Source organism: Oryza sativa, chromosome 6, assembly GCF_034140825.1.
Source record: "Oryza sativa Japonica Group chromosome 6, ASM3414082v1".
Lineage (NCBI taxonomy): Eukaryota > Viridiplantae > Streptophyta > Magnoliopsida > Poales > Poaceae > Oryza > Oryza sativa.
In genome coordinates this window covers 14,678,815-14,699,869 of record NC_089040.1, presented here as the reverse complement: position 1 = coordinate 14,699,869, position 21,055 = coordinate 14,678,815, and the positions used below count along the sequence as shown (strand labels likewise).

Sequence of the window (21,055 nt, the reverse complement as noted above, 5' to 3'; positions counted from 1 at the left end):
GATTAGTTGTCTAAACCAAACAACACTTTTTTCACTATACACACTACGTAAACACCCAGTGCAACGCACGGGCACTTTTGCTAGTGTGTGTGTGTGTGTATATATATATATATATATATATATATATATATATATATATATATATATATATATATATATATATATATATATATATATATATATATATATATATATATATATAGAAAATCATGAGCTGCAGTTAGGACTTAGGAGTCCGATTCTCAAGTTAGCATGCGAGTTTTTTTAAATAGATTTCTTATATGATTCCTTATGTATTATCGAAAGTGAACTATCTTAAAAATCGACTAAAATACGGATATGTATTTCCAAAAGCAAACAAACTTAAAAACCGACTCATAGACAGATGACGTACCAAAATACCGGCAAAAACATCTTTAATTTTTATATAATATATAAGTAGAGATATATAATAGTAGAGACACGTATAAGTCGACGTTTTCCGATGGATCTTACCAAAAGGCCTAGGACTAGGAGTTTACTGAGTGGACTTATTGTGACGGTGTTCTAAAGAAATCAGTTTTAATAAAATACTCCTAAACCATATCGGAGTACGTAGTAGTTACTAATCGTGACGCCTAAACTTTAGATCTATGAATCCAAACTTCAGTCCTTTTCCATCATATCAACCTGTCATACACACATAACTTTTCAGTATGGTTTAATTATGGTGAAATTTAATGTGGGAATTCGCATGATCGAGCTGCAATTAAGAGTCTGATCATCTCAAGTTAGCATGCAAGTTTTTTTAAAAGTGATTTCTTATACGTCTCCTTTTGTATTTTTAAAAGTAAACAACTTAAAAACCGACTTAAACACGGATTTGTATTTCCAAATGCGAATGAACTTAAAAACCGACTCAAATACAGATGACGTACCAAAATACCGACAAAAACATCTTCAATTTTTATAATAGTAGAGATATGATTTAGTTAAGATGAAATTCATGAGCTGCAGTTAGGACTTAGGAGTCCGATTCTCAAGTTAGCATGCGAGTTTTTTTAAATAGATTTCGTATATGAGTCCTTCTGTATTATCGAAAGTGAACTATCTTAAAAATCGACTCAAATACGGATATGTATTTCTAAAAGCAAACAAACTTAAAAACCGACTCATACACGGATGACATACCAAAATACCGACAAAAACATCTTTAATTTTTATAATAGTAGAGATATATAATAGTAGAGATACGTATAAGTCGACGTTTTCCGATGGATCTTGCCAAAAGGCCTAGGACTAGGAGTTTACTGAGTGGACTTATGGAATACAGAAACCATATTGACTCAAAGAATCAGTTTTAATAAAATACTCCTAAACCATATCGGAGTACGGAGTAGTTACTAATCGTGACGCCTAAACTTTAGAATGAAAATAGCTATTCGCCCATAAATATGTACTCCCTCCGTCAAAAAAAAAGCAAACTCTGGATTTTCGTATCCAATTTTGATTGTCCGTCTTATATGAAATTTTTTTATAATTCACATTTTCGTTGTTGTTAGATGATAAAACATGATTAATATTTTATGTGTGACTTGTCTTTTTAATTTTTTTCATAATTTTTTTAAATAAGACGGACACGTTAAGTACGGAAACCAAGTTTATCTTTTTTTTTTTTTTTACGGAGGGAGTATGTACTTACTAGTATTGCATTTATGACGCGGCGCAACCTCCGATTCGTTCACCTCCCTCCCTTTCTGTTTACTCGGCAGCAGATATATACGCCATCTTGCAGAAGCTTTCCCTCCTCCAACTTCCATCACAATCCCACCAAATCCTTGTCCTCACGTCAACGATCGCAAGCCATAGCTCCGATGGATCCATCGTACCCTCCCTCCGCCACCGCCCGCCGCGCCGCCGCCATCGCCCGCCACCTCGCCGGCCTCTCCCCTCGCGACGCCGCCGCCGTTGCTGCAGCGCTGGAGCCCTCCGCGTGCCTGAGCTACGCGCCCCCGGAGTCGTCGGAGCCCGCCCCTGCGTTCTCGCCGCTGGAGCTCCGCTCGCTCCTCGACGGGCACCACCTCCGGGAGCGCGACTGGGCGTTCCGCGCGATGGAGGAGAGCCCGCTCTTCTGCCAGCGCCGCAGCGGCGGAAAGGTGTTCGTGTCTCCGGACTACAACGAGGGCAAGGAGGGGCAGCGGGAGGCCACGATGCGGCGGGTCGGCTACCTGGCGCGGCGGGGCGTGTTCCGGGGCTGGCTCACGGAGCCGGGGCCCGACGCCGAGCTCCGCAAGCTCGCGCTGCTCGAGTGCCTCGGCATGTATGACCACTCCCTCGCCATCAAGATCGGCGTCCACTTCTTCCTCTGGTACGTTCCCCTCGCCCCCAATTTTGTCTCAAATTCGCCAATTCCTAGCTCACATTATATTGCCAATCCCCAATTTCGCGCTCAATTCCCAGTTTTGAGCTCTGCTATGGCAGTCTTTCTGGTGCGATGAATTTAGGATCAGCCACGGCATTGTACGACCAAAGACTTGGCAAAGGCTTGGTTTAGTTCCCAACTTTTTCTTTGAACTTCTAACTTTTACATCATATCAAAACTTTCCTATACACATAAACTTTTAACTTTTTTCTTTAAACTTTTCAATTTTAATCAAACTTTTAATTTTGACGTGAAACTAAACACAGCTAGTCTGGTCATGGTGTCCTTCCGTGTCTGCATAATACTGAACTTACTGCAAGTTACTAGTAGCAAGTAAATTATTAGGATTTCTAGGTGTGCAAGCAATCCATGAGAAAAGTAAACGGAAGAGAAATATTTGAGGATGGATCAGATCTAAAGTTTGGATCCAAACTTCAGTCCTTTTCCATCATATTAACCTGTCATACACACACAACTTTTCAGTCACATCATCTCTAATTTGAACCAAAATTCAAACTTTGCGCTAAACTAAACACAGCTGTAGCGCGGCAGCAGGAGTGGGGTCGTTTATCCGTGAGCAGAATTGCAGAGTACCTGCATCCTGCAACACATGCTTCCATAGTGGCAACACATACCCTATCCCTGTAGTCTCGAATTCGTGTATAGCGTGCAGGCCACAAAGTGGCAACACACACAGCTAAGCAACCAACCAGTTATAAAGCGAAACTATTATAATCAATTTAATTAAAGTCTTGTTTGATGAGGCCCAAACCAGCCCAAGGAGGATGAGCCAGGAAATCGAACTCGTTTCATGCTTGGGGAGGGTTTTGAGACTTGAGAGTAAGTGGCTTTGAGAGATTCACATGTCCAGTACGGTAGTTTTCAAGTTTGTTCTGTGCTCAGGCCAAGCATGTCTCACGTGTCAGTTTTTTTTTTCTGCGTTTCAATATTTTTCTTCGTTTGTCGAAGGTTCTTCTTAAAAAGTATATTTTTTTTTGTCCATTTGCTTGAGACTTGAGAGCATCTCCCGATTCGATATATGTTTGTCAACTTCGAAGCTGCTCCGGTGTCTCATCTCCGCTCCGCACCGCAACGACTCCGACGGTCCGACCTCTTCTTCCTCGCTTGATCTCCTCTGGACACCGAAGACTCCGATGGAACCCATGTCCTCCTCGCCGGCCGCCAGCCGGCGCGCCGCAGCGATTGCCCGCCACCTCGCCGGCATTCCGGCTGCCAAATTCGCCTCCCTGCTCGAGCCATTCTCCTGCCTGGGCTACGTGCCGCCGGAGTCCAATGAGCAGCCCCCGGCGTTCGCGCTAGGCGACCTCCGGAGGCTGCTCGACGGGCACGACCTGGGCGTGCGGGACTGGATGTTCCGCGTCATGGAGCAGAGCACATTGTTCTGCAGCCGGCACGGGGGCCCCGGACCTGCAGGCAGGGTGTTCGCATCGCCGGACTTCAACAAGGACAAGGAGGGGCTGCGGGAGGCGAAGATGAGGCGGATCGGGTACCTGGCGCGGCGCGGCGTATTCCGTGGATGGCTCACAGACACGGAGGGCGACGCCGAGGCCGAGCTCCGCAGGATCGCGCTCCTCGACTGCATTGGCGTCTACGATCACTCGCTCGCCATCAAGATCGGCGTCCATTTCTTCCTCTGGTGATTAATTCCCTTGCCATCTGGTGATTCCGACCTTTCTTCCGCTCGGCCCGAGCTTGCTTCATTGCTTGCGTACATAAGTTTGTCCTCTTTTACACCCCTGCTAGCTCCGAGCTTGCTTGCTTACAGTACATAATTTTGTTCTCTTTTACACTTCTTCTGGCTCCGAGCTTGCTTGCTTACTTACAGTACATAATGTTGTTTCGTTTCGCTTGGTTCTCTTGTAAAGTTTCATGCTTTCATTAGCTCTGCACTACAAAGTTATTTCAATGCTCCCGTTCTTTTTTCCTAATTCTCTTAAAATTTAGAAAATCTGTATATACCTAATTTCTTAATTGCACCAAAATATGGATTTTCTCTCCGTTCAGTTTGATACGGATATAGTTGACTCAGCATACAAAACTTTAGGTACTGTGATTCTGGGCCCTAATAGGATAATAGTATGATCCAAGCCCGTTACATGCGCTGTTTTAAATGGGCTTATAGCGAATACAATGGAATCAAATCCTGCCGTGGTCCAAGGCCCATTACACTCCAGATCGTTACTGAGTTTTCCCCCTCTCCGGCGAAATCGCACCTCACTAGGCCAAGCGACTCCACCATTTGATCCGAATGCGCTAGATCCGTTTCTGCTGCTGCAAGGATTCGGCTGACTCCGGTCCGGCCTGTGGCGGATCGACCTCGCCGTCGATGTGGATCTCGGACCCCGTAGGTGCCCTCCTTCTTTCATCTCCCCGGCAGTTGTCTTCTTCTTATGGGATTCGGTTCTTCTGCAATACGCATACAGTCACGAATTTGGTTAAGTTTCTCGTTCGTTTTGTTCCTGTGTACCCACTGTCCTGTGTGTAAGACTAAAATGAATTGGGAAGAGAGAGAAAGCTCTCTTTAAAAGCATACTTGAAGAAGAGAGTTGGTAAAAGAAAAAAAGAATAGGTTTTGTCTTGCTTTGTCTTACTTTACTTCGCAGTTTTATTGAATGGTTTTCTCATTGGACTATAGCAATCGTGTTTTCTTTCTTGGCAACATATGAATGAATTGACGGTCCTCAATGGTGTTCTCTGCATGTTCCCATCAGGCCATCACAGTTGGCCCCTTTGCAACCCAAAGTCCAATCCTATACTGTACTGGAAAATTAGGTGCAGGAGTAATAGATTTTGTTGTTATCTTATCCACTTTAGCTGCTGGGTGTAATTGTTAGCCATTGCTTGCAGGAGAATGTTTTGTTCTATCTTGTTAGGATCTCCTATGAAACGAGGCTTTGCCAATTTACCCCGTACATTATACGACAGTCCTCTAGATGAAGGATTATTATCTCTATTTTGTATTTTGATACCAAGTGAGCAATGAGCTTCTCAACTCTATCTTTCCATCTTCCTCCATGCCATGTACCCTTTCTGTAAGCACCACTTGTTCTTTAAGCAATTACTGTTTATCCCATTATAAAATTAGGTTCGTATGATAGCATTTTCATATTTGTAGCATACAGAACTGGAGAGAACATCCGCCTGGAACTGGTCTTAACCCTTCATGGAAGTTATTCAATATTTTGTTGATCTCCTTCCATTTTTCATGTAGAAAGTGTAACATGTTGAATTCGAAAAATGAATGATTATTTGATAGAACTGATAGCATTATGTTTGTTGACAATTTTCTGGTATTAAACATCATTTCTTTTTGCACTCCAGGGGCAGCGCAATCAAGTTTCTTGGAACAAAGCGCCACCATGACAAATGGTTGTCGGACACAGAAAATTATGTTATCAAGGGTTGTTTTTCCATGACAGAACTGGGTCATGGGAGCAATGTATGTGATGATATTTTGGTCAAATTACTGAATTGTAGTTTTGTTAGCTGTGTTGATGAGATTTTTCTTTGCCTTATTTGACTAATTTGAAGGTCCGAGGAATTGAGACAGTGGCTACTTATGATATTAAAACAAGAGAGTTTGTGATAAATACTCCTTGTGAATCAGCCCAGAAGTACTGGATTGGTGGAGCTGCTAATGTATGATGAAATTTCACTTAAATAATTGAGTACATCTATGCTGTCTATTTGGTTATTACTTACTGTTGGTGTTTGTGGCCTTTTACAGCATGCTACACATACTATAGTCTTTGCGCAGCTCCATATAAATGGGAGAAATGAAGGAGTCCATGCTTTTGTAGCTCAGATTAGGGATGAACATGAAAATGTTATGCCTAATATCCAGATAGCTGACTGTGGCCATAAAATTGGATTAAATGGTGTTGATAATGGACGAATTTGGTGAGCCCTTGTACTTCTGTAAAGTTTTGTCTTCCTATCACGCACATTGTAAATTAATTTAACTGTCTGTCAGGTTTAACAATATACGTGTTCCTCGAGAGAATTTGCTGAATCTTGTTGCTGATGTTTTGCCGGATGGGCAATATGTTAGCACGATAGATGACCCTGATCAGGTAATGCGACCTTATCCTCTCTCTCCCTCACTCCCTAGACGTACACATAGATAAGTAGTTGCTGCATTCATTTTTGTCTCATTTTCAAACTGATAATTTTCTGTTCTGCAGAGGTTTGCAGCATTTTTATCTCCACTTACACTTGGTCGAGTTAATATTGCAGTTAATGCGGTTTATATTTCAAAGGTATGTCATGTGCCCTTCCTTTTCTATATATACATGGAGATTGTTCGAATGAGTTCCAGAGGGTATATATATATGTAGCTCAAGATTATTATAGAATTTGCTCATTTAGACTAGCTGGTAATTAAGCAAACTGGAATCAGCTAAGATAAACAGCACAAGCAAAGTGAAGTATCATCTATTTGAACAAGGACAGACCACATCTGTGCACTTAGTTAGATCAGCCCAAACAAGTTTGGTTGGAAGTACCTTTACAGCCAAGAACATTTCTCGAAACCTGGAAATTATAATTCAGAGATTTATTTGGAATTTGACTGTTCATGAACTGAAATAACTAAGCCAAGATGGAGTATAGAGAAATCTTTTTAAAATGGTTGAGTTTAGATCAATCAGTGCCAGTGATAAAGTAAGAATCCAGTTCCTAACACGCAGAGGAATGTGCTTTTCAATCAAATTTTTGTTCCTAGATACGTTACAATAAGAGGTTTTTTTTTCGAACATGCAGGAGATCTGTGCATCATTTCATTAATAATAAGAAGATAAGCACAGGGAGGGGATCAAAAATCTCCCCACCCTAAACACTTAAAAACAGAAAAACAAGATCACTTAAGTCGCAAGGGCCATCGACCTACCCAATATCTCACGAAACTTTAAAGCTCTGGCTAAGCACCAGAATGTGCCTTCATCTGCTACTGATTGTAGCACCATTGACACCCTCGGAATTGAGCCATTGAAAACACAATCATTCCTGTGTTTCCAAATTTCCCTAGCCACCAGAATTATAAGCGAGTTTAGCCCTTTCTTCCTTTCTTTGTTGATGTCCTTCACTGCCCTAGACCACCAGCTTGAGAAATGACATGTGTCAGGGGTAGGGGCGAGGCCAGTGAAGCGTGAAGCTACTCTGTGAAGGATCAGCGACCAAACCTGCCAGCTAAAAACGCAAGTGATAAGAATATGTTGCAAAGGGCAGGCAACTAGGTGTGGGAACCCTCGCTTGGACAGGCGATCAGCCATCCAACAATGGTTATTTACCACAAACCATAGAAAATATTTGCACTTTAGCGGTGCCCAACATTTCCATACCCTTCTCCATGGAGCAAATCTGATAGTCCCAACAAAAAGAGTCTCATATGCTGATTTGCTAGAGTACCAGATCCCGATAACCTCCAACGGTGCTGATTCGGTGTATCATGTTGCAAGTTTACTGCAAGCACTAAATCCCAGATCAGAAGATACTCTCTAATCACTTTCACAGTGAGAGCTCCTTTTATATCTGTGATCCATGTTTGATTACCCAATGCTTGAGCCACTGTACATTGTTTGACAACCTTCTTAGCAATTAGCTTGAACAAATTAGGGGTACAAAGAGATACCACATTTTCTATTGTAAAATTTAATACCTGCTGGTACACGAGACACTGAGAAGTACAAATTTTATAGTAGAAAATGTGGTACTCCCGGTACCTCCTCAAGGACCTTAAAACTTCTAAAATAAATAAGCTTGTGTGCTCTTTCTCTGTGCTTACAGGTTGGCGTTGCAATTGCTGTGAGATATGCTTTGTCAAGGAGAGCCTTTTCAGTTACACCGGATGGTCCTGAAATGCTGTTACTTGATTATCCCAGTCACCAGCGACGCCTTCTACCACTGCTAGCAAAAGCGTAACCTACTAGCTTTCTCTGGATTTTTGTACTTTGCATGTATTTAATTTTGAAGCTTTTTCCACAGCTTGGAGTTTTTGCAGTAGCTCATTCGTTTTTTTTCCTCTTGCTAATCTATCATCTTGCTGAACATTTGGCATGGGAGTAGATCTGATATTCTAGTCATGAAATGCCAGTATCCTTATAAAAAAATATTAGCACTAAAGTTGCTAATATTCCCAACATGTAAAAAAACATCACTAATGCTAAGCCCTTTTTTTCAGTGTTTTCACTACTACTTAATGTCATCATATATGCTAAAGTATATTTCCTTATGCAGATGTCTGATGAGCAGTGCTGGTAATTTTATGAAAAGGATGTATGTGAAGAGGACTCCTGAACTTAACAAATCTATACACATTTACTCTAGTGCTCTTAAAGCTACACTTACCTGGCAGAATATGACCACACTTCAGGTATTGTCAAAAAGCGCCACCAAGTATTTTTTTCTTTAGAGATCTATTTAGTTAGGAATGTTGATACATTCGGATGGACAGGGATTCTAGTAGAATTTTCTTGCTTATTGTGATAGAGTCTACTCCCTCCGTTCCAAAATATAAGCATTTTTAGAATAGTGCTAAGTCAAACTTTTTAAATTTTGACTATTAATAGCAAAAAATTAGAAAAGATTAATCATGTAAATTTGATGTTACTATGTTTATCATTAAATGAACTATCATAATATGCAACTCTTTTTATTTAAGATATTTTACTTTTGTAGATATTGTTAGTTAAAGTAGCATCTCAGAGACCGTGTCCAGGTCCAAAAATGCTTATATTTTGGGACGGAGGGAGTATATCTTATTATTCCAAACAAGCCCTTTTCTTGATCGATATCACATTCTGGATTTCTTTTTACATCTATTAGGAGTGCCGTGAAGCTTGTGGTGGCCAAGGTTTGAAGACAGAGAATCGCATAGGAATTTTCAAAGCTGAATTTGATGTCCAGTCTACATTTGAGGGCGACAATAATGTTCTAATGCAGCAGGTTATTTTGCTTATTGTTTGTCATCTTTGTATTTCTCCCAAAGGTATTTTATGCTTAGATTAATTTTAACTATTTAACCTTTTCAGGTAAGCAAAGCCCTTTATGCTGAATTTTTGACAGCAAAAAGGAAGAATCAACCATTCAAGGGATTGGGCTTGGAACACTTGAATGGTCCTTGCCCTGTTATTCCTGATTATCTGACAAGTGGCACACTAAGAAGCTCCAGTTTCCAGGTATAGAATAATAACTTAGTTTCTTACATTTATAAGATAGCTGTCATGAGACAACTCTTTATGTATGCCTTTGTGATGGTGAATAGATGGACTTGCTCTGCTTGAGGGAGCGAGATTTACTGAAACGATTCACCACGGAGGTTTCTAACTATCTGGCACAAGGAGAAAACAGAGAGAAGGCTTTGATGCTGGTAAATCTGCTTTTACTGCACATTTTCTTGGCGAGCTTAACTTAGTGTCTAACTTGTGTGACATTTATCCAGAGCTACCAACTCGCTGAAGACTTAGCTAGAGCATTTACTGAGCGCACAATTTTGCAAATATTTTTGGAGGATGAGAAGAATATTCCTACTGGTTCTTTAAAGGTATATGTATTCTCCTCTTGCTACCTAGCTGAAGTCCTTCCTGAATCCCTTCGATTGTTGTATTGTTATTATTATGTGAATTTTCATGCAGAAGTAATCTTCATGTAACCTTGAATTTGCGTTCTGCAGGATATATTGGGCTTACTAAGGTCTTTATATGTTATGGTTTGCATAGACGAATCTGCATCCTTTTTGAGATATGGTTGCCTATCGCGAGAGAATGTAGCCGCTGCTAGGAAAGAAGTGATGACACTGTGCAGTGAACTCAGGCCCCACGCACTTGCTATTGTCAGTTCCTTCGGAATCCCAGATGCCTTCCTTAGCCCACTCGCTTTTGACTGGATTGAGGCAAATGCACGGTCTTCTGGGAATGAATGACTCCACGCTACCATCAGGTAGTTATGGGGTTTTCCAATGGAACTACTACAGATGGACAGCCAAACACACTATACGCAAAGATAGGTGTACATTTGCAACTACTTCCTGTCAAGATAGGTTACAATAATTTCTCTGAAGTGTATAGTTCGAGATGGTGATGTTGATCTGGACTTCATAGAAGTTTATGTTCTTGTAATTTGCACTTCAGAATGGGACATACGTGAATAAGTGGAACTTCAGAATGGGACATACGTGAATAAGTGGATGTAGCCTCTACATTTTTTTAAAGAAGAAGACGGCTTCATAGCCAAGCTGAATCGCAGGCTTCCAAAATCATGGGAATCCCCCAAGCCAAACAAAGTGGCTCTGTAGACCCAGAGAAGTGCCAATCTTAGCAAGTTTATGCGTAACACGATTACACTCTCTAGGACAACACATAACTTGATGGGCATCAAAGTTCATTGAAATCATAAATTTGGCTTCCCTAATAACAACAACATTTACACTTTTGTCTTGTGTGTCATCCAATACAACCACTTTCAGATCTTGAGCATCATTTTCAACTATAATGTGGCCCATTCCCACATCATTAGCTTTTTGGAGCGCTTGAATGCGTGCCAAAGCTTCTGCTTGGTTAGCATTTTGCAGATTCTATAATTTCCTAGCAGCCATCAACAGACGACAGCCAACATTTCCTCTGGCTACTACACCCCATCCACCTCCTGAATGTTGAAAGAAAGATCCATCAATATTTAGCTTTTATCATTCCAGCAGTAGGTGGTTTCCATGAGCTAACAGAGTTTGTAAGACATTTATTTTGTTTAGCTTTTATGTGCTGATCTAAGTCAGAAACTAATCGGTTAGCGAGAAAAGGCACTTCATGCAGTAGAAAATAACCTCCCCCTTCAACCAGTTTGTTTTGAGCAGACCACCACAATCAAAACATAGTTAAGATTTTAAACTATTTGCTTTCCTCCAGCGTCCAGATTTCCTCTAGCACGTGCAGTGGTGAGGGACAACACTGCATTATGGATAAAATGGGGAAACATATGACGCATTACGCGGTAGGCGAGCCAAACCATAGCCTTGCGTCCAGTCTGACCGGGCCCCTAGTAGGTCCGACCGTCCCTGGCCCGATCTGGACCAGTCGTCTGTCAGGCCAGTCCGACCACACCTCTGATCGATGGGCAGATCATACCCTAGGTCAGTCAAACAGGCGCTCTGTACCTGGCTAAGAGATGGACCCAATCACGAAAAATTCTAGTTTACACCATTATACCATTAACCAAAGGTACTCTCAATGGCATTAAAAGTAAACACAGTGGACGATGTTGGAATATGCAAAGTAAAAATATGAAGATGCTCTTTTGTTTGAAGTATTCACTATATTATTTTTTGGAAAAAGTAATTTAGTGTCATATAGGAAGTAACTCTAAGAGAAATAGAAGTAATTTTTCACGGTACTAGAAGTAACTACACTACTAGGAGAAAGTAATTCTAGAAAATATAAAATAGAAGTAACACTTCACATCATTAGAAGGAAGTTGTTAACACCCAAATTTGACACCTAAAGCAAAAATAGGAAAATATGGTTGAATTTGGAAAGGACCCTGTTTGCTACGCGAGACCGATCTGACTGCCGCCATAGGGTCGGTCAGACCGATGGTGCGGGGACGTTGGTATGATTGGCAGCATGTGGCTAGTCAAACCGGCGGAGTCTGACTCCATGTCCGGTTTTGTCAGGTCTCGGATTTCTTCGCTTGGGGTTTTTCAAGTTCAAATTAGTTTGTACACCTAGTGAGATGTGAAGAGGGTCATGTAGGAGTCAAGACCAACCCCTTTATTAGGGGCATGGCCAGCTCAACTGAGATACAATCTACAACAACACAATTAGCCAATTGAATCGTTCTTTCAATATCACATCTACTTTTCCCTAAGTTTTAGCCTAGTCAGCCTATCTTCATTGGTTTGTGCTGAAAGTCGTCTATATTTACCACAAGAATGCGAGTCCTCTTCATAAGTTTGTCCCGAAAATCTTTTGTTCTACCTGGGAGATGGTGTTTATCCCTATTTGTCTAAATTGGCTCAACTAGCCGGTTTTGATCTCTAAACCCGTCTTGATTAGGGGGTTTCTCAAGGTCAAGGTGGTTGGCAACTCCATACACCATAAAGCTTTAGGTGGATCACGGATCGTGTTGGCGGTGTGATCGAAAAGGCCGTCAACACGTTTTTTTGCGACTCCACTAGGGACGACTACATCATCATCATGGCCAAGCGTGAGGAGGTAAATCCAAGAAACATCCTACCCATCAGCATGGAGGATTTCACCGAGGAATAGTGACAAGATCTCGAGAAGAAGAAGAGAAGGCGTTGGAGGAGGCGATCCTTGGGAGCTACAAGAAGACCCACCAAGATGTTTTTAGAAGGAATGGTCCTCTACCCAAATTGTCATCTCCGAAGAGGTAAATCCTGATGACGTATCCCCTCCTATTTAGCAACTTATAGACAATTTTGTAGATGAGACCATAAACATGACCTTCAATAATAAATTAGAGGCCATTGCGAGTTCCTATTGTAATAGAAGGGTAAAGACCATTATGAACTCCTAATTTGGCTCTCTCTTGGCCGATTTGCCATCACATAGTTCTATGCATAGTACTAGTGAGTCCTCTATGGCCCTATGCAACAATTTTTTAGCAAAAACGGATAAAATGGGGAAACATACAATGCATTATGCATGGAGGGGGGCCAAACCGTAGCCTTGCGGGTTGCGGCCGATCTGACTGGGCCCCTAATCGGTCCGACCGGCCCTGTCCTGGATTGGACCAGCCATCTCACAGGCCGGTCTGACCGCACCTCTAACCGCTGGGCAGACCAGACCCTGGGTTGGTTAGACAGGCACCCTGCTAACTGTCCAAGAGATAGACCCAATCATGAATAATTCTATTTGCACCATTAACCAACTGCTATTTCACATGTTGCTTCTGTTACTACTGCTATTCCACCTATTCCTCCACTGGTTTAAAATGTTTATAATGATCCTAATCATGTTTTGGGGATATCCGCATAATGCATGTTATGGCCAGTATAATCATGTTGCTTTGCCACCAAAACTTCTTAGGCCATCAAATCCACAACCAAGGCCTCAGAATATGGAAGAGTGTGTGAGAAATATTATTAGACAAGCTTTCAGAATTGAGCCAAGGAATTGAGCTAGGGTTTACCAAAAGTAATATCGTGATTATTTTGATAACATCCCAAATCCCCCAGGTTTTAAAGTCCCCAAGTTTACTAAGTTTAATGGTTGTCATGCCCGGAAGTTCACAGTAATTTCTGAACTAATCTGTGCATACGATTCTCATCCAGGCATCAGCCATACACAAATCAACAATTTAATATACAGATCCAACATAATATAAACATTAAATACTTACAAAAGAAAAGAAAACAACAGCAGACAAATGATCTAGCAATAGCTTCAGCTCCACTCCCACAGGCAGTTCAACTGGGGTACAAGCCAAACATATTCTCATTCGAAATACTTCTACAACTAAGGTTTGATGATTATTACGAGGTGAGTACATGGAATACTCCGCAATCCACACAACAAATATATAAGTCCACGGGATAACAAAAGGAAGGCATAGTATGATTCATTTGCAAAAGCACTGTGACGGACAATACCAAATCCGACCTTCAGTTCCTGCATAAAAGCAAATGAAAGAATATAAAATGGAATACCAAACTTAGAGGTAGTGGTTATTACTAATCATTTACACAAGTCTTGCTGAGTATTTGTATGCATGTGAATTATGGACGAAAACCACCCGCCATGCGACAAAATACACCTCCAAACAATCGGACCGGTTTACACGGATTGGAGGCCCCACATGTCAATCAAAACCACCTAGAATGGAGTCCATCAAGGACAATCATCAAGAGCTTTACCTTTGACTTAAGTTAGCTAGTTGAATCCATAGGAGAATCATCAAGGACAATCATCAAGAGCTTTACCTTTGACTTAAGTTAGCTAGTTGAATCCATAGGAATATGGATTCAACTAGCTAACTTAAGTCAAAGGTAAAGCTCTTGATGATTGTCCTTGATGGACTCCATTCTAGGTGGTTTTGATTGACATGTGGGGCCTAGGAATAATCTCTATCCTAGGCCTGCCATTTAGTTATTGTCCTTGGTTGAATCATGTTCTTAGGATTAGTTTGAACCAGGGAGACCACACGAGACGCCACACGAGTAGCCACTTGGGCTGGGAGGACGATGTGACGATGACGTGGCAATGTTGACGGTCGTTACAGACAAATCTCGACCGCCAATATAACTAAAATAATGAAGAACTAGCTATGCTTACAATGCATGTTTGTTTTCAACGAATATATTTCCACTTGTACTTGGAGAATAACATGTTGCAGGAATTTATCAAATAAAATAAAGTGAAAGTGGAGAAAACCTCACTCCTAAGAAGCTTATGGATAAGATGGGCCCACAAGACAGGTGCAACCGTGGGAAACCGCTTTACTTGCCACAACTGCCTAAAGGACTCACCTATCAGCCACTGTACCCAAGGGAAGGTCGGTTGGAGCCGACCCAGGGGTTCGGCCGAACCAGGGGCAAGCCAGCTAGGTCCCCCCTTCCACGTGGACGTCCAGAATTGCTTCTCAATGACGGTGACAAGGGTAAAATGGACAATTCGCATGGGGGTAACCGTCATACCGACCCTATAAAAGGAGGAGCTCACTTCACTTCTCAACACACTCAAGCAAGTTGTCACGCCCGTAATTTCTATCCAAAACTCCAAACGCTTACATGTGTGTAAACCCTCGTCCAGGAATCAGCCGACGCACACAATAACAAATTGATAATATAGTGCAAATATTAATCTAATTAATAGGCGAATATAAAGTCATTACAGAGGTAGATAGTTCCTCTCAAACAATAAAGATCTAAGCAGCGGAAATTAAAATAAATAGCGAAGGCGACTCCATCCCACAAGCAGTTTGACTAGAGCTACGCCTAATCCTCCACACCTTTAGCATCACTGTAGAACTCCTCCTCTGATGAATGATTGCAAGGTGAGTATATGACATACTCAACAAGCCACGCAACAAATATGCAAGTGCAGGGAATAACAAAGGATGGCATAATATAGTCTCATTTGCATAAATAGCATATAAATAAACATTTCAGAATTTAGAAAACAATAAATTATTTAATTATAATCCAACGCTATACAACATACCCGTTGCATAGGCCCATCCATCCTGAACAACCATACCCGGTTGTACAGTTCTATCTCCAAACCAGGAATATGCCAATCCAAACCAAGATCTAAACAAGTTATTACCAATTATAATATCATTTATTATGGTGAGAGGTGTGAGACTAATCACGAAAGACATTCCAAACCATAACCGCGGGCACGGCTATTCGAATAGTTTTACTCTGGCCAGAGGTGTACCACTGTATCCACAAGACACAACCTCAACATCATGTCAACCATGCGTAATGATACTTAGCAAGTACCCGAATAGAGATTGTGACAATACCCTCTGCATAGCACAATTCAAAGCAGTGCACCGTTCCTGGATCATAATTACCCCCTTATAAAAAAAGGCATGGACTCCCCAGCGACCCCCGTGGGCTTATCTCCGCCACTTCTCAGTCTGGTGCCCCACAATGAACCACACTATACAAAAGGTACAGCCGTTGCCCACGCTGGCTTGTGGTTGGCACGGTTAATGTTTGTCATGAGCACGACCAACAAAATCATATGCTCACAACCTACCATTATCAAGATTTAGTTGGCATATTAATTAATCATCCTATCATGATTAATCATCATGAGCTACCATTAATCCATCATTAAATAATAATGAAACATTAATTATACCATTCATGTGCTAGTGTTTCTAAGCATGACTAAGCATCCTAATTAATTTAGCTAAAACCATATAATGTTCTAGCTAATCCAATTATTAACCAGGTAACAAAGTATAGGTAATCAATAACAAGGGGCTATAACAAAGACAATAGGTCGTTCTCACCTGGTGACATTCAAAAATTAATGCAACAGTTGAATAGAAACAATAGCTTTAAACGGGATCAACATTCTCAAAGGGGTATTTGAGATCTGTGTGACTTGCCTTGCTGGCCTTGGAACTCTTCAAAGTCTTCCCCTGCAAAGTTGGACTCTCCGGGAACGTCGAAATCTAGGCATAAAAGAACAAAATCACCAAAACAGTACAAAAACAATCATGAACAGTATATGTAGATATTTTTAACATGTAGATCTCACTTTTAGAAAAATTTAGAGACTTAAACTAACTAAATCCAAGCTACGATGAATTAGTTATGAATTTTTAAAATTTAAACCAGATTAAATCATTTATAGAGATTTTAATTGATCTATGACGCAATAAAGAATTATTTTTGAAAAGAAAAAGGGATTTATTGTGTCAGCGGCTCAGGTTCATGGTGGACCAGGTGCACAGAGACGGTCTACGAAACGGACGGCCGAGATCGATCCGATCTACCACGGGTCCATGGCTGACGTGGCGCTAACGTCGACGATGACGTCATTGCCGCTGGCGGCTCGGCACCTCATGCTTGCCGGCGAACGATGGCGCGGCGGCGCAAACGGAGGGCACCAATGTGTAGAGCGCGACGCGGCGAACTCATTGATGGCTCGGACGACGACGGACGGTGACAATCAACGACGGTGGTAAGGTTGAGGCGACGGAGAGGTTCGGGTCGACGGTGACGGTGGTGCTCCGGCGGACTACGGCAGAAACGGAGGGCAAGACGGGGACGGCGGCGATCTTGCGAACCCGAAGGTGGGCACCCCGAGCGATGGCGACGACCGGAGAGGCGGCAACGCATGGCCGGACTTCCTTCGGTGGCAACGGCGCACGGGCTCTAGTCGCTAGGGCGCTACGGGTGGTGGCGAGCTAAGGCGAAAGAGATGACGAACGGAGAGGGTCCCGAGGGTCCTTTTATAGGGGCTAGGGGGCGGCGGCTAGGCCCACGGCGACCGGCGGCGAGATGGAAGGTTTAGGGTTAGAGGGAGAGAGATCGATCCGAATCGAGTTAATCCGTTGATTTCCAAACGAAATTAGCCAATGTTTCCAAACTAGAAAAGGAAGAGGAGATCCCGAGGGTCATTTCCCCTCAAACGATTTGACTGGATATGGAAGGAGGCGGCAGCTGGCGGCGCGGCTAAGGCGGCAGGAGGTAGAAGACGACTGACAGGTGGGCCCCACCTGTCAGCGGAAGAGAGAGGGGAGGGAGGGGCGGCGGTCTGGGCTAGCTTGGGCCGAGCGCGCACGGGCCGAGGGGAAGGGACAGGGAGTTTTTTGGACCGACTTTAGGCCCAAAGCCTAAAGAGAGGATTTTAAAACCTTTTTCTTTTTAAATTATTCATGAAATGCAATTCCATTTATTAAAAATACTTCCTTGGCTCAAATAAATCCCAGAAAAATCTAGGATATATAGAAACTAGAGAAGTATTTAATAAAATTTTATATAGCCCACTTTTATATTGGAATTTATTAACTTAAAATTAGATCTTTTCTTCTAGGCTTTTAAAAAATTAGAAATTCCTTTTAAACAACAATTTATAAATTAGGGGTTTTTAGGGTGTGACACAAGTTCAATTCCTCTTCATACATTAATATTAGTAGTATAGTGCTAAGTCGAGTAGTATAGAATAGTGTTCGGAAGTTCTCGGAGTCTTCGGAAGAGTTTTCGGTATGGCTCTAGCAGCTCTTGTAATCTCTTCTGTAATACTTTCTGAATTATTGAAATATTCTTCTTTATATATCTTTGGTACTTTGCTTAGTTTGAGTACTGGCCTTACTTTATATCTGCATTATGTTAATTGTGTGGGTAGGCTACCAGAGAGGTGTAATGGTGCGGGTTTAATGTATGATTTATCAGCTGCTATATGTCGAGTGCACAGGTATAGAGTAGTATTTAGTAAGGTAAGCATGGTGCTTAGATTATTAAATATCATTAATTGGGCATATATGCTGCGGGATAGTAGAGGTGGGCCGCTGATGGTGACAGCTCAGTACGGATATTCCTACACGTTAGTATATATTCCTAAGACAAATTCCTGGGGACGGTACTCCTCCGTATTTAGCCCCGGTTGAACGGCCATGACAGGTTGTCGTAAGAAACTCGGCAACCCGGGGTGGTATCTCGAAGTACCAGGAGGACACTGTTAGAGGGGTAATCGCCACATGATTGTACATTAGTAGATGTAAACTAGGATTTGAGTGTATACTAGAAGTATAGGAATTGAATGCTTTCTATTTTTTCCCCCACTTAGTTAGAATTATTTCATTATGAGGATTGAATAGCTTTGTTTCGTGTCACACTACCCTTATATTATAGTTTACCCTTGTTTAGGCTTTGACAATTACAAGTAATATATGTATAAACTGCATTAGCAAAGTTCACTCTTATTATCTTCCCTTGGGATTAAAAATACGATACCTTGGAATACTTCCGGGTGAAATGCTACAATGGTATATCCGTGTGCTTGCGGATTACTTCTGTAACTGTTGACGGCTGTTAAGTGCCAAAATAACGCCGTCAATACCTGCATAAAACCATAAATGTGAAACATCCAACATAGTAGTAGGATTTATTTATAACAATTTCCATGAGTGTTGGTGTATATTTGTATGCAGGTGATCAACCACCAAAGTTGGGAGAGAATGAGCATAAAGAATGAAAATATATTTTGCAAGAGATGGGAGAAGAGGAGGAGAGCAAGAGGGCTGACGGGTTACATCTAGATCAAAGACCGCATTATGTGCGAGTCTTTTCTGGCTATACATCTCGCCAGTAGCGATCATGCTGCTCGGCTGCATCTAGCCCCCCCTGAGCTCATGTGCCACCTTGGTTAGCCTTCATCCACTCTTAGCTGTGCACAGCTTCTCGCTCCCCGCGGCACCTACTCGCACACAAGCAAGAGGAGATGCCCTCTCACTTTCTAGGCGTCTGCTGCTTCATTCCAATTGGCACTTGCACACTTGCCCAAAAAGATATGTATCTTACTGTATTGGGCCAACGAAACACGCCTTAAGGGCACAAGGTTCGTGCACTAGAGATGTGTGCATAACTGAACTACTCACTTGAGTTGGTGTGGTCAAAATGCCTTCCTCCGTCACAACCCACATCAAGACGAAGCAGAGATCGACAATTACATGTGACCATGCCACCGCTCCAGAGATTTCAACATATACATCATGCTGGCGGTAAGTACACTCAGGTATATGAAATATAGTAAAAGATTCACCATTTCTTTTACTCATACTTATTGGCTTGATCATATATGGTTGTGCATCCTCGGTCCATTTTCGTATGCTATGGTTTGGGTGGTCGTCGACATTCATAGGCTTTTTAAATTAAGCATGATGCTTAGGATAAATAGCATGCTTTAATCAAAGTTGACGTGGTGTCAAATTTGCTTAAATGAATCGTAGAGCCAGTACTTTCATGGACTTCGGATGTATACCCTTCGTGGACTAACCCCTGCAGGAAATTTTTCAAATTGACGGGTGAGTCCTCAAGCACGAGTCACACTAGAGGTAAGTCAAGGGCCAGGAATAAATAATTGCCAACAGGTAAAGGAGAAACATATCACCTTTCAGGTGCACGGTGCGTCTATTGTTAATTGCTCCTTTAGCATGTTCATGCAAATTTACCTCTGCCTTGTATGAGTTTTGCTTAAATGGAAATTTGGTGAACAATAAAAAAATGTTTTCAAAGAATAAAAGAACTGTCTCTCGAGTAAAAAAAATTTGTCTCTCGAATAAAAAAAAGAAAAAAATGAAAAAAAATTATGGCAATTTTTTGGGATCCATGCTTCTTTAAGTTTCGAATCCAATTCCTTTTTAGCATGGATGTGAACAACTAATCTTGAGGCTATGATAAAATCTTTTCAAATCTTTGTAGTCCCTCGGGTATTTGCTGTCCACTAACCTTTTGTAGGAAATAAAAAAAAGACAACTAAGGAGCAGTGTACAATAACTCCAACACCCATACTACGCTTCTTGGTTTATCAGAGAGATGCACAGGGAACCAAGCAAATACAACACTTTGTTATAGTTGATTTCGTTCGAAGCTTGGTGTCAGGGTTACGGATAAGGTATACCCTCTACCCTTAGATATACAATGTGTACTGATACGGTATACCCACGCGTATACGGATATTTCCTGTATACATTAAGGAAATTCATCACGTGACAGAAGCGGAGTCCACAGATAGAAGGAGTCCTACTCGGACAGAACTGGGTCGTTACTGTATCGTGTAGGGTCCGATGTCTCCGAGTTCTACTTGGAGACCAACTGACCTGCGGTATAAAAGGGACCCCCCGGGAGGACCTAAGGCATCGAATCTTATCGCCAACACATCCACCACAACCTACGAAGCCGGAGCCTACAGGAGCCAAGTTGCCGGGTGATCTAGTCGAACCAACTCGACTAAGGTCTTGTCGGTATCATCGAGTTCTACTATTCCCTTTGTAATATGTGGTTTCCATTATATAATCCCATACCAACTGGATTAGGGCTATTACCTATCAAGGGGCCTGAACCAGTATAATCCTTGTCTTTTGTTTGCTTGATGTCGTACTACGTTGATCCTCGTACCAGCGTACCCCAATACCCTCTATATCCGGTCTACGGGTATC

At 41.9% G+C, this 21,055-nt stretch overlaps 1 protein-coding gene across 2 annotated transcripts; it reads left to right on the top strand.

The window, feature by feature from the left end:
• Positions 1-1,790: 1,790 nt before the first annotated feature.
• LOC4340986 (acyl-coenzyme A oxidase 3, peroxisomal) lies at positions 1,791-10,657 on the top strand. 2 transcript variants are annotated; one of them, XM_015788636.3, is made up of 13 exons: positions 1,791-2,347; positions 5,744-5,861; positions 5,954-6,061; positions 6,150-6,322; positions 6,396-6,495; positions 6,607-6,681; positions 8,207-8,337; positions 8,657-8,792; positions 9,245-9,364; positions 9,451-9,597; positions 9,684-9,788; positions 9,861-9,962; positions 10,092-10,657. In XM_015788636.3, exons 1-13 carry the CDS (start codon positions 1,854-1,856, stop codon positions 10,338-10,340), a joined length of 2,058 nt encoding a protein of 685 aa, XP_015644122.1. In that variant the 5' UTR covers positions 1,791-1,853; the 3' UTR covers positions 10,341-10,657. The 2 variants fall into 2 exon arrangements, with proteins under 2 accessions (XP_015644122.1, XP_015644121.1); XM_015788635.3 differs by lacking the exon at positions 1,791-2,347 and adding an exon at positions 3,501-4,058.
• Positions 10,658-21,055: the final 10,398 nt, after the last annotated feature.

Bases quoted from the DNA above. Each gene is read 5' to 3' on its own strand.
- LOC4340986 (XM_015788635.3), top strand. From the start codon at position 3,556: ATGGAACCCATGTCCTCCTCGCCGGCCGCCAGCCGGCGCGCCGCAGCG. The intron at 9,365-9,450 runs GTTATTTTGCTT...TAACCTTTTCAG, and splicing joins ATAATGTTCTAATGCAGCAG to GTAAGCAAAGCCCTTTATGC. The intron at 9,789-9,860 runs GTAAATCTGCTT...ACATTTATCCAG, and splicing joins GAGAGAAGGCTTTGATGCTG to AGCTACCAACTCGCTGAAGA.